This window comes from Cnephaeus nilssonii (genome assembly GCF_951640355.1).
Source record: "Cnephaeus nilssonii genome assembly, chromosome: 19".
NCBI classification, from domain to species: Eukaryota; Metazoa; Chordata; class Mammalia; order Chiroptera; family Vespertilionidae; genus Cnephaeus; species Cnephaeus nilssonii.
In genome coordinates, this window is record NC_137090.1 from 31,635,856 (window position 1) to 31,651,883 (window position 16,028).

A 16,028-nucleotide genomic window follows, 5' to 3' on the forward strand; every position below is an offset into this window, starting at 1 on the left:
CTTATCAGACACAGAGTGAATGTGTAACTCCCCGGATTCAGGTCCAATTCCTCACAGGCCTATAAGATCCATGAGACTGAGACTCTATATGCCCAGTTCACAGCTGAATCCGGCCCCTGAGACATTGTCCGAAACACTAGGCCGGCCACTAGCAAGTGCAAGAGGGATCGGACAGAAAGACCAGGGCCCTAACTGACTTCCTTCTTCTCCCTGCAGGTCGTCCCCTTCTCTGGGACCATCCAAGGGGGCCTCCAGGAAGGACATCAGATCACTGTCAATGGGACGGCTCTTCACGCCTGTGGACCCAGGTACCTGGAACTGTTGTTTCCCCCAGCCTTGCCCCTTAGCAAACCATGGCGCCTGTCAGCTCAGGCTGGTTCCCCCAACACTGTCCAAGCTGCCTGTGCCTGGCTCAGGGGACGCTGAAGAGTAGGGCCCGGTCCCTGCCAGCACTGCTGAGTTCCCCTGCCCTCTGCCAATAGCATCTGGACACCAGTAACGTAGACGCCCCATAGACACAGGGAGAGCGGGAGCTCACAGTCTCGGGCCAGCCCGGGGGCAGATCTTTATGGTCTCGGATTGAACTTTGCACGCGAAGACCCAGAGAGGCAAAAACAATGCCTCCTTACTTCCCATGGCGGCCTTCACTTACTCCGTGGCTGGCTTCAGGCCATGTGTCTGGGAAAGGGCAGAACAGATGTTTATTGTGGCCCTTTTGTGAGCCCGGCGCCCTGGACTGTCCCTCACCTTGGAACAGGGCGGGGAACCTTTTTCCTGCCGAGGGCCATTTGGTATTTATAACATCATCTGAGGGCCATACAGAATTATCACCTTAAAATTTAGCCTGCTATATTTGGTCAAACATTGAAGGAACTCACCCCTAATGCCTTGGCAGGGCCAGACAAATGATTTCACAGGCCTAATATGGCCCGCGGGCCCGACGTTCCTCACCCCTGCCTTAGAGCCATATCTCTACCCAAAGGAGGTTTTGAAGGTGAGGGCTTCCTTCCAAGGAGAGAGACAGGAATGAAAATTTACTTGTTTGAGGACTTCCTAAACACCACCTCATTAATCGTCCCCAAAGGAAGGGAGTCAGCCTCCCTCAGTGTGGAGACTTGAGGGTAGTATTTGGGGTTCAGGGTCACCCCAAATGACAAACGGTACCAGCTGGGGTCAGGGTCCAGGCCTATGGACTTTAGGGCACCACTCCACACCTCATGTGTGGGACACACACCAACCTCCGATGAGGGACAGACACACATCCCGGAAGTTCTCATGCCTGGAGAGCCCATATCCATCCCATGCCTCCCCTGTTAGACACCATCTTTGCAGGTAAACCCCATCTATGTCCATGTTCTCTCCATTTGTTCTCTTCCTTCCCAGCTGAGCAGCCGTGGGCTGGCCTCTAACCAGTGCCCACTGGGCATGAGAGGCTCTTACTTCTGGGCATATTCCTGGATTTGCATCTTCATACAAATGTGAGATCAGTTTCTAAGACCTATGCTTCCTGAGGCTAGATTCAATATTGTTCTTTACCCAGTTCCTGCTTATTTCTGGAAAGTAACGCTGGAAAGGGCAAAATGCAATAATTACACAAAACACACTAAGCGCAAATTAGGTAAACACAAAGGAGGGCAGCAAAGGGGATGGGTGCAACTGCCTCACAGGTTGTAGGCAAGTTCCCAGACACACGGAAGTCAGAGGCCCTGGGCCCTCCTGCTCCTACCTTTGTCAATAAACCAGAACACTGTCTGATTTCCGTCCACCTAGGTTTATTGTGAACTTTCAGTCCAGCATCAGTGACAATGACATTGCCTTCCACTTCAACCCTCGGTTCCAAGGGAGCGGGTATGTGGTCTGTAACACCATGGAGAAAGGACGCTGGGGAGAGGAGGAGAGGAAGATGCACATGCCCTTCCAGATGGGCATTCCCTTTGAGATCCGCTTCCTGGTGCAGAGCTCTGGATTCCAGGTGAGCAGGATTCTCCTCTCCCTCCTGCTGACTGACACCTGCTCTATGAGGCCTGGAGAAAAGCTTTTATTTATTTATTTATTTATTTATTTATTTATTTTTTCATTAATCCTCTCTTGAGGATAGTTTTCCATTGATTTTTTTAGAAGGACTGGAGAGACAGAGAGAGAGAGAAACATCGATGTGAGAGAGACACATCAATTGGTTGGCTCCCACATGCTCCCAGACTAGGGCCGGACAGAGATTGAGCCTGCAACCAAGGTATGTGCCCTTAACTGGAATTGAACCCGGGACCCTTCAGTCCGCAGGCTTACGCTCTACCACTGAGCCAAACTGACGAGGGAGAGAAAAGCTATAAAATAATAACACAAGCAATGCCATTATAAAGATCAGAGGAGGTTACATACCTGCACCTGCACCTGCACCTACAGAGCACCTGTTGCTTCTGTTACCAGGAAATAAAAGCTGATAAGTCCCCACCGGCTCTTTGGCCTCAGGTCCCAGGTGACTCCCATCCTCTGCTGCAGCCTTGTCCGCTCCAGGTCCTTGACAGCATCTGTTTTGGGTGATGCTGTGGCAGCCCTTCTGCAGGCCCAGGGGTGGCTCAGGGCTGCGGGGTGCAGTCATTGCTCTTGCAGGCAGAGCAGGACTGCTGGGCCCGGGGAGAGGGATGGCTGTGTCTGTGCTTCCCTGTGTGAAGGGTGCTCCCAGGCCCTCAGTGTGCAACCTGAGGTCCCTCTCCTCTGCTCCCATGAGCACTTTATGCCCATTGAAATGCGCACATTGAAATGGCATCCCAGGTGAGCTGAGAAAGACAAACCTAGAGCAGGAAACAAACAAGAACTCAGAAGCCAAAACTAGAGCCAAGTGGTGACTGGGTTTGGCTGCACTTTGGATCACATGTGTGTTCCTGTACCTGGAGCAGCCTGAAGCCTGGGCCCCCACCTACAGGGCATGGAGGTGAAAACCAGACAGACCTTAATTTCTAGAAATAGGGGTTCTAAAGCTCAGGTGTGCCCCCGCCCTGGTCTGGGAGCCCTCTCCTGGACTCTGTGCTCCTGTTGACAGGTGATGGTGAATGGAGACTTCTTTATCAACTACATACACCGTGTGCCCTTCCACTGGGTGGACAACATCTCTGTCACCGGTCCCATGAGGCTGACACACATCAGCTTCCAGGTCAGATTGTCCAAATGGCACCTGTCCCAGGGGCTGGGTGCGGGAGCCAGTCTACTATGCCTAGAAGGCCTTCAGCAAATATGAGCTCCTCTCTCTTTGGTCCCATGTCTTACTCTCTCCCTCTCACCTACTCTGTCGCTGCCTGCCTGGCTTTCTCCCTCTTCTCTGGGCCCTGCCTTTCCACTCCTCCTTGGCTCATTAAAGCTTCTCTTCACTCCATGTCGCCTTTTGTTTTAACAGGACACCCGTGCAGTCCCTGTCCAGAAGATGATCTCTGAGGTGCAATCCAACCCCAGTCCCTGTGGCTCACCTGAGTCCGAAGAGCAGAAACCAAAAGTGAGTTGAACATGGACACCTGGGAGGCTGAGCAGTCAGCAGGAAGGACAGGGGTCTGAGATTGAGGCTACTTCCAGCCGCAGGGCCTCTAAGCCCCATCACATGCACCCAAGGTTCCCCATCTCCAATCAACAGGCATCAAGGCCCGGGACCTGGGAGGCGTTCTTGGTCCTTCCCTCCCTCCCTTAATATCCCTCCAGGGCACCAAGGCCTCTCCTTCCTGAAGCCACTGCCTTGGTCCAGGCCACCTGACTCCTCACCCCTCACCTCCTCACCCCCACTAACTGCCACAGGGACCTTTCAGAAGCAAATATGATTGCATGTGTGTTCCTGTACCTGGAGCAGCTCCCTCCTTAAAAACCCTAAAGGCCCGGGCTCAATAGAGCTCCAGTCCCCCAGCTGGAGGTGCAGAATCCTCCCCAGTCCTGCCCAGCCCACCTCCTGGCTTCCCACCTCACCCACAAAGACCCTCTGTCACCCTCCACTGCTCACTCCAGGCTCCTTCCGGCCACCACGCTTTTGCGTCTGCTGTCCTGGGGCCAAAAGGACCCTTTGCCACCTCACCCAGCCAACCCCTAACTGCCCTTCAATGCTCTGCTGAAATGTGGCTCCTCAGGGCATCTTCCCTGCCTGGCAGGTTGCTGGATGCCCCAGCCCCTCCCTGTCTCAATGGACATTTCACAACTCTGCACGCCAGGCACCATGTCCTGTTGTAACTGTATTTACACGTCTGTCTCCGTCACTCCACCCGTCCTTGCCCGAACCCGTGAGCTTGGGATTGTGACTTGTCCCTTTGTGTATCCCCAGCTCTTTGCACAGTGCCTGGAGTGCAGTAGGGACTGGATCAATGAATGAGGGGTGTGGTTTTGCACAGTCAGTAGAAGGGGAGACCAGTCAGGGAAAGCATGCATCCTTCTCGCTCTCTAGAGGAGCCAGTGGGATGTCCCCTCTCCTCCACCCGCCCCCTCCCTGTTTTTAACCATAGTTACCTGGGATGGTGGGTGAGCATCTGGGTACCACAGGCTCAGGGAGGCTTGCTTGGGAGCAGGAAGTAAGCGAGCGTGAGTCTGGGAGGCATTTCTGACCAGCGTTTCGGCTGTCATCTCCCCGTCCAGTGGCACCAATATTAACCACCATTTTTATTTTTCGCCCCCTTCAGCCTCCAAGTTATTGGCAGGCCACCGCGGCTCCCATTGTAAGTCTCTTGCTCTCTCTTTGGAAACTCTTCATTTTGGTTCTTCCTGTGGGTTAAAAGGAGGCGGCAGGGCCAGGCATTAGGCCTCTGCCACAGGGCGACTGGCAAAGCTGAGGCCAGACCCCTGGGCCACCCTTCTGACCGCGGTGGGGGTGGGGGTATGAAGGGAGGCAGGGGTGGTTGGCTGGGCTGGTGAATTGGGAAACAAGCTGAATTGCCCAAGCCCCTGCCATTCTGTGGACACGATGGCCCGCATTTACTTCTTCCTGCAAAGTGAAACTATGCTAGAGAAATTCCCCTAAGAAGGAAGATGGGCCAACAGGCAATTTTCAGAGTCTGGTCTAGGCTCCTGAGAGGGTTCCCCACCTGCAGCTGCTGGGAGGGTGTGTTAAGTGGTGCCCTCTGGTGGCAGATGGCGGTCTTCGCGCTGGTGAGAGCAGGTGAAAAACCCCATTTCTTTCTTCCAGACACAAATGGTCGTCCACACAGTGCAGAGCACCCCTGGACAGATGTTCCCTGTAAGTCTGCAAGCTCCGTCAGCGCACAACCCCGCTCCCTCCTGCTGGTACAAGTCGGCCGGGAGCCCTGGAGTTAGGGGAGCTGCCTGTGGAGGGGCTGAGGGCAGGTGGCCAGGATGGGGTCTGGGACAATGGCAGGAAGTTGCACCAAGGCTGACAGGAGAGGGAAGGCGAATGGGAGCATCCAGGGGCAGAAGCCTCACATTGGAGCATCCCCTCTAGAGTGTGTGCGGGCCTGGGTGCAGGCGCAATCCCTCCCTGAATTTCCTGGTCTCTTTTCAACAGAATCCCATAATGCCCCCCGCCCCCTTAGGGCGTACCCCAGCCCCAGCTACGTAAGTGATTTCTCAGGGAGGGCGCAGTTCCGTTTGTGCAGGGCAGCGGGGAGGCGAGGGGCAGCTCACAAAGTTAAAAGCAGCCCTGCGGTGAGCTGACCTTCTTCAAACATCCGGGAAATCAGAAGACATTGAAAGGAGCTTTCACCTCCTAAAGGGCCCCTTCATCACAAGCATGTTATATGGCCTCTTCTCAGCCCAAGTATCCTTTTGTGTCCAGCAAAGTTCTCTTCGTGGCAGTTTATTTACTTACTTATTTTTAATCGTCACCCGAGGATATTTTCCCATTGACTTTTAGAGAGAGTGGAAGAGAGAGGGAAAGACAGAGAGAAATATTGATATGAGAGAAACATCGATTGGCCTCCTTCACGTGCCCTTACCAGGGCCCAAGCTGGGGAGGAGCCTCCAACCAAGGTACATGCCCTTGACCGGAATCAAACCTGGCACCCTTCAGTCCGCAGGCTGATGCTCTATCCACTGAGCCAAACCGGCTAGGACTTTTCGTGGCAGTTTAAGCTCATAAATTTGAGGAACACTGGGAATTTTCCTTATTTGCTAACCAAGTAAAGCTATCACGATTCTTTTTGTTGTTTTTCTTAAATTTATTCATTTATTAAAATATATTTTTATTGATTTCAGAGAGAGGAAGGGAGAAGGAGAAATAGAAACATCAGTGATGAGAGAGAATCATTGATAGGCTGCCTCCTGCACGCCCTCTACTGGGGACCGAGCCCGCAGCCTGGGCATGTGCCCTTGACCAGAATCAAAACTGGGACCATTCCTTCTGCAGGCCAACGCTCTATCCACTGAGACAAACCAGCTAGGGTTCTCACAATTCTTTCTTGAAAATATATGACGCTCGCACACAGTTGTCAAACTCAGGTGACAGTCCAAATTCATGGGCACTGGCAGAGAGTTCCCCCAACAGCGGTGGCCTCTCTGGCTTCCGCTGGCTGACCTGCCCCTCTCCTCCCCACAGGCAATACCGTTCTTCACCAGCATCCCTGGGGGGCTGTACCCCTCCAAGGCCATCACCATTTCGGGCACCGTCCTGCCCAACGCTCAGCGGTAAGCCTGGGCTCTCGGGGAGGAGAGATACCCCAAGGTCATTCTGGTCCCCACTCCCCAGCTCTGGGAGGGGCTGGGGCCCAGTGCTCAATGGGCAGAGATCCAGGTGAGCTGCCCACCCCCAGGTTCCACATCAACCTGCGCTCCGGGAATGACATCGCCTTCCACATGAACCCCCGTTTTGATGAGAACGCCGTGGTCCGCAATACACAGATCAACAACTGTTGGGGGCCTGAGGAACATGGCCTGACCCGGAATATGCCCTTTGTCCGAGGCCAGGCCTTCTTGGTAAGGTGCCCAGCCTGGAGCTCCAGGGGGTGAGGGTGGAGGGTGTCTGGGGGCCCCTTGAACAAGATGGGGGCTGAGGCCTCTTGGGTGAGGGTTGGGCCCAACAAATTATTGTTATGGTTTTACTATTGCTGCCTCATATAAAATAGGGGGTGGAATCTGCTGTTTACAGAGGGAAAAACTCTCAAGTGTAGGTTCTTTGCCTGAGGGCACACAGCCCATAAGTGCCAGATGGAACCCAAGAGTGAGGTCATTCATTTATTCACTCACTCTCACTCACTCACTCACTCACTCACTCACTTACTCACTCACTCACTCACTCAGTCACTCAGTCAGTCAGTCAGTCAGTCAGTCAGTCACTCATTCACTCACTCACTCATTCAGGCATTCAACAATTATTTGTCAGCTCTGCCATCCAGGCCCACTTGGGGCTGGAAGGAGCCCAAGTGTTGGAGGGTAGCAGTGAAGCAGCCAGACCAGGTCCTGCCTGGAAGTTTACAGTTTTGGTGGGGGAGGGTCACTGCAGATCACAACAGGTGCTGTGCCCAAGCAACAGAGAATAAAGGGGTACAGTGAGGCCTGGACAGGGACCCCGCTGCCTTAGATGGGGACAGCTCTCAGAGGCCACAGTGCACTGGAGACCTCAGTGATAGAAGGAGTTCACCCCACAAAGATCTGAGGTTCCCAGCAGGCTGCAGAGGGAGCAGCTATTCTTGCAAAAGGGCGAGTCCTGGGCGGGGCCTGTCCAGGAACCGAGAGGGTGGTGAGGCTGGAGGCCAGGATCACAGAGCAGGCGTTCTCAACCCTGATTACAGACCACCTGGAGAGCTTAAAAAAGGAAAATAAATTCCTGGCCCTGCCCAGGCCAGCGAGAGGGTGAGCCTGGGCATCCGTATTTTTAAATAGGCCCAACGCTCCTCACCCAGGGTTGACAATGACCGATGTAGGGCCTTGAGGGCCATGGGAAGGAGCTTGGGTTTCAATACAGTGCGTTGGTGGGTTTGGAGCCAGAGAGCAATTTACTTTGGTTTATAGACAGCTGTGTGACTTTTGAGCAAGTGACTCCAGGGCTCTGGGCCTCAGTTTCCTTATCTCAGAAATGGGGCTAATAGCAATATTGATCTCATAGAGAAGTGAGAGGGAAATGACACTGTGTGAAGTGTGCTGCGAGTGTTAGGCATTGCGATGGGGATGATGGCATTTTGCAGCCCTGGCTGCCTTGTGGAGAGAATGTTTGGGTGAAAGAGACCCAATACTGTTAGCAGGTGGCTGCTGCAGAAGTGTAGGCGGGGAGCATTCCGCTGTGCTGGGTACCAGGAACATGGGGGGCACAAGCCAGACTCCTTGCCCCCAGTGGGAGAGTGAGGATGGGAGAGGGAGACATGACCTGAGGGGGCACCTGACTTGACTAGAAAGGGGTCAGGTCGCCAAAGGCAGGGAAGACTTGCCTGAGGGGGTGAGTCCTGAAGGGGGCATAGCAGCTATCCATGTGGGCAGGTGTGCAGACTGCAGAGCCTGGGGGAAGGGCACTCTCTGCCAGGGGGACAGAATATGGAGGAGGACAGGAAGAAGGACATGTTGAGGAAGAGCGAGTCCTTCAGGGTGACTGCCCTGCAGGCGAGGGGCGGGCTTAATTAATGCTTGAGGAAGGCAAGCAGGAGGTGGTGGACACCAGCCTGCATTCAGGTTTGAGGGCCTTCCAAGTGGCGTGCAAATGACACGCCCATCTGTCCAGGTGTGGATCAAGTGTGAAGGTCACTGCCTCAAGGTGGCTGTGGACGGTCAGCACCTGTTTGACTACAACCACCGCCTGACGAACCTGCCCGCCATCAACAACCTGGAGGTGGGAGGCGATGTCCAGCTGACCCTGGTGCAGACATAGGCGGGGTTCCGGCCCTGGCACCTCGGGCTGGAGCACGCTGCTGTCTGCATCTGCTCTTCCCTCCACCTTCCCTGTCCCTGCCGCTGCCCCCACCCTCCCAGCCCTTCCTGGATCTGGGGCTTTTCTGGAGAGACCAGGCCCTTGTCTGCCCTGCTTCTGCCTGCAGCCATCCGGGAGTGGAGAAGGCAGCTGGCTTGGATGCTTTCCTCTGACTGGGGCTCCAGCTGTCCAAATCCTACCTTCTGAGGATGGGGGAGGGGTCAGTGCAGGCTGAAGCCCATGTTCAGTCCCCTCAGCAGAAACGGAGCGTCCTGGGCCTTCCCAAGCTCCCAGGCCGGGCCTCCCCCTCATCTCCCTCTGGCCACATCCCCACCCTCCATTCCAGTCCCCCTCAGGCTCCAGCCACCAGCCAGTCATTCCCATGGGAGGTGGTCTCCTCAGCCCCTCCTCTTTCTCCAACCTTTAACCTTTCTTGCACCCTGTACCAACCCTTCCCCTGATTGACACCTGCTGGTCTCCACCACCTGACAACACCTTTTCCAGCTGGATGTCCCCCTTTCCCAGTGCCCTTCAAATAAAGAGAGAAAAAAAAAACAACAACACGGGGTTGGCACATATACACAGTGTGATTTCGGTTTACTCAATGTGTTTGGACACATGTTGGTGTCTGGCATCAGGGTGTTTCTGGCCAAGGAGAGAGCATGGACTTACTTTGATGTCAGTGGGGGATCTAATACATTTCTGCTCTCAGTGGGTCCCCCAAAATCCCACAAGGTGTAGGAGAAAGCAGCCGGCCTAGTGCTCTTCCCACAGGAAGCTCCCAGAAATGTGGGCTGTGATATATACACGTTGGGTGAATGCTACATATTTTCTCCACATTTAGAAGCAGCGTCACTCTGCACAGGAGCATGTTAGAGGCTCTGCGAGTCTTATCTCAAAGCAGCGTGTCAGCCTTTGTTCACCTGAGCAACCAGACCCGGCTGCACAGTCAGGTCTCTGACACCCTCCAGCTCTGACCTCCACCACCTTTAGGATTCCTTAGATGTTCATGACTGTGCTGAGCCTGGCTCCCCTGGTCCTGGCTCCCTGGCCCAGGCCCCTGACCTGCATCCCTAGCCCGCTCCCCGGCTGCCATACCTTCAGCTGAAAGAAATAGTCTTCGACCTGCTCCTCACTCAGGCTCAGCCTGGCAGCCACCAGCTGCTTCAGTGTGTGGGCCACATCCCGGGCCATGCGCACGTCCCCACAGACATAGAGGTGGCCTTGCTCCTGGCCCAGCACGTGGAGCACCTGGTCGGCCAGCTGCTGCTGAAGGATGTCTTGAACGTAGACCTGAAAGCAGAGGAGATAGTGAGCCCAGGCCCCTGCTGCTGGGCGGGGAGGGCAGCCAAGCGTGCAGTCAGGCATGCTGGCCATCGAGAGGCAGTGAGGGGGTGCCATGGGCTGCAGGCTGAGCATCCTCCCAGGCAGGACTTTGCACAGGGACCAGGCTCAGCATGAGTAGGTGCACTGGCACCCTGCCCATTCCAGGGCTGGGCTGGGCCTACAGAGATGAATGGTGGCCACAGCCCTGACCTTGAGGAGCTGGTGGTCCAGTGGGGTCCTGATGTACTCTGCATTCACCATGCTTCAAAGAGGCACCAATCAAGCCGCTTGCCCTGCCCAGGGCTCTGAGGCCCACCTGCCTACACCCCAGAAAGGGATTCTCGCAGTGCAGACTGCCTGTGGGCTCTCCACTGGAATGCAGAGCAGGGCACACAGCCCTGGCTCCCTAGTGACATCCAAGTCCAGAAGTCAATCCCGGCTCCCAGTGATGGGGCACGGAGCACTGGCTCTGGGAAGATCCCTCATTGGACAAGTTCATTTGGAGGCGCCAAGAGTCTGTCCCAACTCCCTAAGCCCAAGGGGTCATGGCGGGAGTAGTGGCCGTCCTCCAGCCTGGCTGTGGTTGTGCAAAGAGCCGGCCTGGACCACCTCTTCTCGTGCAGTTTGTATCTGGGAGAGGACCTTTCGCTGGCTGTGCCCGGGGATTAACCCACCATGTGGCCCTGACTTAGTCCTGAAGGTCTCAGGGCCTGTCTCTTCTCCTGGAAGGGTGAATGGAAGAGCTTCCCAGCATCCCTCTGACAGTAACTGCCTACATTTTAGAGCTGAGCAGATGAAGGCTCAGAGATGTGAGGGGCGTGTGTGTGGGGAGCCAGGGCACCCTCCATCGTCTGTGCTTTTAATGCTCCTCCCACTGCACAGGCCGTTGCCCCCTGACCTTGGGCTGGCCAGGCAGGCGAGAATAGGCTGTGTGCACCCCATGCAGCAGCCCCTTCCGGGCCATTTCCAACATCTCCCCCCTTATCGTGATAAGGAAAATAAGACATTGGAGGGGGGGGGGGGCAGACAGGTGGTGCTAGCAGCTTGACTCTGTATCCCTAATGTTAACATTCCTGTTAACTTATAGTCTAGTCACTGCCCCTTCCTTAATTATCTGATCTGACAAGACCTGTTTACCTAACTACTCCCATTTTACAGAGGCCATAAACCACGAACAATACATAACCCCCAGAGGGGGTTATCAACGGTGGAGCCAGGCCGGGCCTTTAGGTGTGGCCCACATTTCAACACACGGGGCTTTTTACAAAGCCCCGAAAGGTCCGCAAGTCCCATATTTGGGGGACAAAGAAACCAAAAGGGTATAAAGGGAAAGCTCCCTCCATATTGGTTTGTTCTTCAGGATTTGGAGAGAAACAGTCTCCCCTGAGTCACTGTACTAGTACATGCCAAACATCTGAAAATAAATGGGATTTTCCTGTATCTTCGATACTCCTGTGTATTTTTCAGTCACCTGGTAAATTCTGTAACAATAGGTAGTCCAAGTCTGGGTGCCAGCACCCTAACACCAGGTCATGTGGCCTCTCTGGAGCCCTGCAAGACCCAGCAGGCTGCAGTTACAAGGGTGGCCACCAGAGGGCCGGCTTCAAGGCCTGACAAGCTGGGCATTCAACTTGAATTCTCATTTCATCCCTGCAAGTATCCTGTCTAGTACGTTGCCTACCTCACAGATGAGGAAGCTGACTCATGCATTCCCTCCTTCAACACTTTGAAGTACCAGGTGCTGTCCAAGGTGCTAAGACTACCAGGAGATAATATTTCCTGTCCTAGAAAGATTCAGGCCAGTGAGTGGCATTGATCACACTTGTCAACAATTTTGGAGCAGGAGCCAAATCTTTATTATAATCTTATTTGGAATCATACATACCTGGGTTGAAATCTTGACTGGATACTATGACTGGGTGCTTGTTTTAGAGTTGTAGGATCTTGTCCCCATACACAATCTCTGTGAAATGAGAATAGCATCATGTTGTGAGAATTAAGTGGGAAAATGTGAGCCAAGTTAGTGAGGATAATGGCAGTGGAGGTGTCTAGAATCGTGATAATTAGCAATAATGATGATGTAATAATGACATCCAGTGCCTTTTGCAAAGATTTGGGCCTAAAAAGTTGCAGGTGAGTTAATGCATTCTCTTATTAATTTATTAATTCAACTACCCATCTGTCACAATGCCCATTTATCCATTCAGCTACACCATCCATTCCCCAACACTTTCTATGCCCCAGGCTTGTCCCAGGTTTTGGAAATACAAAGATAAGACATAGTGGCTCTGTTTTTCTAGCTAATTTCTAAGGACATGGACTTAGGTTGCATCCTGCAGACACTCAGAAAAATACAGTTTATTCAACACAATTGTGCCTAGAAACGGGATGGAACAGGATGCCTGACTTCCCACCTGACTTTGACAAGTCTTGCTTTGGACAGCTGGGGTGGATCCCACTTGGAGGTGAAAGGCCAGCTCTGAGCTCTGGCTTCCCCCAACTCCAGGCCCCTGCCACTGCCTCACCCAGCAGCCCCGAACTTCACCTGGCACAGGGTCTCTAGCCTCTGCCTCTCTGGTTCTTCTGTGGCCAGCTGAGCCAGCTTTCGGAGCAGCAGCTGGGTTGGGGGCGTGGTGATGTCCAGGAAGTAGGTGAGGGCCTGGCTGAGGGAGCAGAGGGAGGGGGGCAGCTGCTTGTCCCTGATCCAGTAGCTGCCTAGGAAACAGTCAGATGGAAAAGGTCCCATTTAGGTTTCCCAGAGGGAGATGAGGCCTCTGGGGCAGACCCCCTCCTCCCTCCAGCTGTCTTTTCAGGGGTGAGAAGACACTGAAGTTCTGGCTCCAGGAACAGCAAAGTGGCTCATGTGCCCAACTCATGTGCAGGAAGATGGACTCAGACATATGGGTGCAGGGAAGGCTGGTCAACAGCCCTCCAAGGGGCACCCAGGGTGACTCAATCCTATAAACTAACTATGCACCAGAGTCCAGTCCCTCCCTCACCCAGACCTGATACCCACAGGTGGATTACAGGCTCACAGTGACTAAGTCCCTCAAAGACTGATGTACGCCCAGCGGCCACTTATTCATTTAGAGAAGAGCCCATGACTGCAGTCCCCTGGGGTCCTATACCGGGAGGTGCTAGAAGAGCTGCCAATCACCCCGAGTGAGGTGGTGAGTCTCAAGGAGTCCAAGGGACCAGTAGATGTGGGTTCAAACTCTGGCTCCCCACTTACTAGCTGGGTGACTGAACTCTCTGAGCCTGCCTCTGTAAATGGACGTGATAAGACTGTTAGGGTCACCGAAAAAGGAATATGTATTTATTAGGTCATCTGGATACCAGATGGGCTGAGCCCCAAAATGTCGCCAGCACCCCAGTGGCGGGAGTCAGCGGTTTCTAAGGACTTTTGGTGGGCTTTACCTGGGCAGAGTATTCTCTGTGCAGGTCCGGATTTCGGGAAGTCCGGAGGGGAGAGATAATCGTCTTAGCAAGTGAATTGTGGTCTAGGCAAGTGGGATGTCCATTGTGAAGTGGCCTAAAAATCAGTTCCCAGGGGAAGGGGTATCAATTCAATTGTTTGATCCAACCTAACGAAGACAACTTGTCTTGCTGGGTTTGTATGAGGAGGGCAGCGAAGTTACAAGTGGGGGCCATGTCCAATGCCTGCCCGGAAATGGTGCAAAACTATGTCTTGTCTCCGACAGGAAGGCCTGCGGCTTTAACTACCTGTTAGACTTGAACTGTCTGCCAGGAAGTGGGGGAGAGCTATGCCTTTGTCTTTTCGAGGAAGGGAGGCCTGGGTGGATTTGAGTACAAAATAAAGGGTTATAAAAAAAATAAATGGAGTGAATATCTAAACTACAGCTTTGATAGGAAAAACTTCCTAATTCTTTCATCTCTGTCCCCTCATCCCAGAGTGTCGGGCTCTCTCACGTTCTCCAGGACATTGGGGTCCAATGCCAGACTTTGCTCCTCTGACCCCAGCTTTCTGATTTTGGCCACTCTCTTTAGGGGGACACAGTGTCATCATCACTGAGGAGGCTAAGGCCAGGGAGCTAGTCCTATGGCTGGGAGGCCCGAGATGGTAGATTTCACTAATTTACCTCTCCTCCTGCCTGTCACCCTGTGCTGTGCTCTCCACATGGATGGAGAGCCTTCCCTTAGCACAGGAAGGGGGTGCCCTGGGGCTTCCCAGGGACAGTGTCCTCTCCCAGGTGAGGACGTTCTGGAGCCGATAAAACCCCTTGGAAAATTCAGCCTGGTACCTTGCTTACCCACAGCCATGCCAGGTGAGTGACGAAGGCCCAGGAACCTCGATATATTTGGGGACCTTTGAGAAGAGAGGAATTCAAATCTATACATACCGCAGGTGAAGTCTGATGGCACGTCATTGGTTGGGCTGCCTGGCCTTGAGAATCTTCTGAACTGCCCAATCTGAGATTCAGCAAAGATTTGACAGAATGAGGAACATAAATAGTTAAAGGAGAGCCCATAACCATCTCTTCTTTCTGTTCACATAACATAGCTGTAGCACAGACTGACCTCATACAGCAGAGAGGGGGCCCTTTTGCCACTGAGTCTAGTTGCTGACTATAATGCCCTATAGGTCTGTGGTGATCTCCATGTTTCTGAGTTGGAACTTCTAAAGCATTTCCATTACTTTCATGTGTGAAAAGGAAGAAGGGAAGTTTATAGTTTGGATGCCCCAGAGCAGGAGCTATAGACAGTATTTCCTTGAGAGCCTCTACAGCTTGCTTCCCTGCAGGGCTCCATTGAATTGGATCGGGTTTGTCTGACTTGAATGGGCCATATAGAGGTTGGGCTATCAATGAAAAGTTTGGAACCCAATTTCTACAATATCCAGTCAACCCCAGGAATCCTCTAAGCTGCTTTCTTGTTTTTGGAAGAGGGAAAGGAAGGGTTCCTCTAAGTTTCTCAGGGTAAATCAGTAGCCCATCTTTAGATATGAGGTGGCCAAAGCATTTTACTTGAGGTGAGCAAAATTGAACCTTATCCTTTGAGACCTTATGTCCTTTTATAGCTAGCTGCTGCAGTAGGTAAGTTGTGTCCTTTTGAGAGTCTAGTAATGTCCCAGAACATAAATCATCTACATACTGGATTAGAGTGGGGAGTCTATGAAATTTAAATCAGCATTTAATATCTGGGAGAAATAGGTGGGACTTTCTATATATCCCTGGGGCATTACAGTCCAAATAAATTATTGATCTTCCCAGGTGAGATGCCTAAGACTTGACTACCCACCATAAATTGATTTTTAATTTAAAAATGCTAACTTCAGACCATTCTCTGTGGTTACTTTAGGTCTCTGAGTTTGTAAGGCTGCCTCGCAGGCCTTCCTTGAGCTGGTCAGGTTAGGAGGTGGTCCCTTTTGATTCACACTCTCAATATTTGTAATGCAATAGAATCAGTATCTTTTTAGAGAGAATAGAAGGGAAGGGGAGAGACTGAGAGAGAGAAACATTGATGTGAGAGAGACACATTGATTGGTTGCCTCCTGCATATGTGCCAACCAGGCCAGGCTCAAGCCAGCAACTGAGATATGTGCCCATGACCAGAATCAAACCTGGGACCCCTCAGTCCCAGGGCCGACACTCTATCTGCTGAGCCAAACTGGCTAGGGCTAGAAGGTTTTTTAATGTATTCTTTGAAAATTGTTTCATGTAAAGTAAATGTTAATGAATTACAAAAATTTTTCTTTTCTTTTTAAAGAGTAATTCCATTCTATATCTATACATTTTGTTATTCCATTCATCTCTTGGCTATTGTGAATAATGCTACTTAAAGTCCCTGATTTCGATTCTTTAGAGTATATATCCAGAAGCAGAATTGCTGGATCAAAGGGTAATTCTATGTTTAGTTTTTTGAAGGAACT

General features: G+C 52.5%; 1 protein-coding gene across 2 annotated transcripts in view; it reads left to right on the forward strand.

The window, feature by feature from the left end:
* LOC307115284 (galectin-9B-like) overlaps positions 1-9,372 on the forward strand; it is a 15,810-nt gene extending 6,438 nt beyond the window's left edge. The window contains exons 3-11 of one of the 2 annotated variants that reach the window (XM_079798454.1): positions 217-308; positions 1,771-1,972; positions 3,041-3,151; positions 3,392-3,487; positions 4,647-4,682; positions 5,150-5,200; positions 6,515-6,603; positions 6,729-6,891; positions 8,627-9,372. In XM_079798454.1, coding sequence (XP_079654580.1) covers positions 217-308; positions 1,771-1,972; positions 3,041-3,151; positions 3,392-3,487; positions 4,647-4,682; positions 5,150-5,200; positions 6,515-6,603; positions 6,729-6,891; positions 8,627-8,773 — 987 coding nt within the window. In that variant the 3' untranslated portion in view covers positions 8,774-9,372. The remainder of the gene's footprint in view (positions 1-216; positions 309-1,770; positions 1,973-3,040; positions 3,152-3,391; positions 3,488-4,646; positions 4,683-5,149; positions 5,201-6,514; positions 6,604-6,728; positions 6,892-8,626) is intronic. The other variant, XM_079798455.1, reaches the window with a different exon arrangement.
* Positions 9,373-16,028: the final 6,656 nt, after the last annotated feature.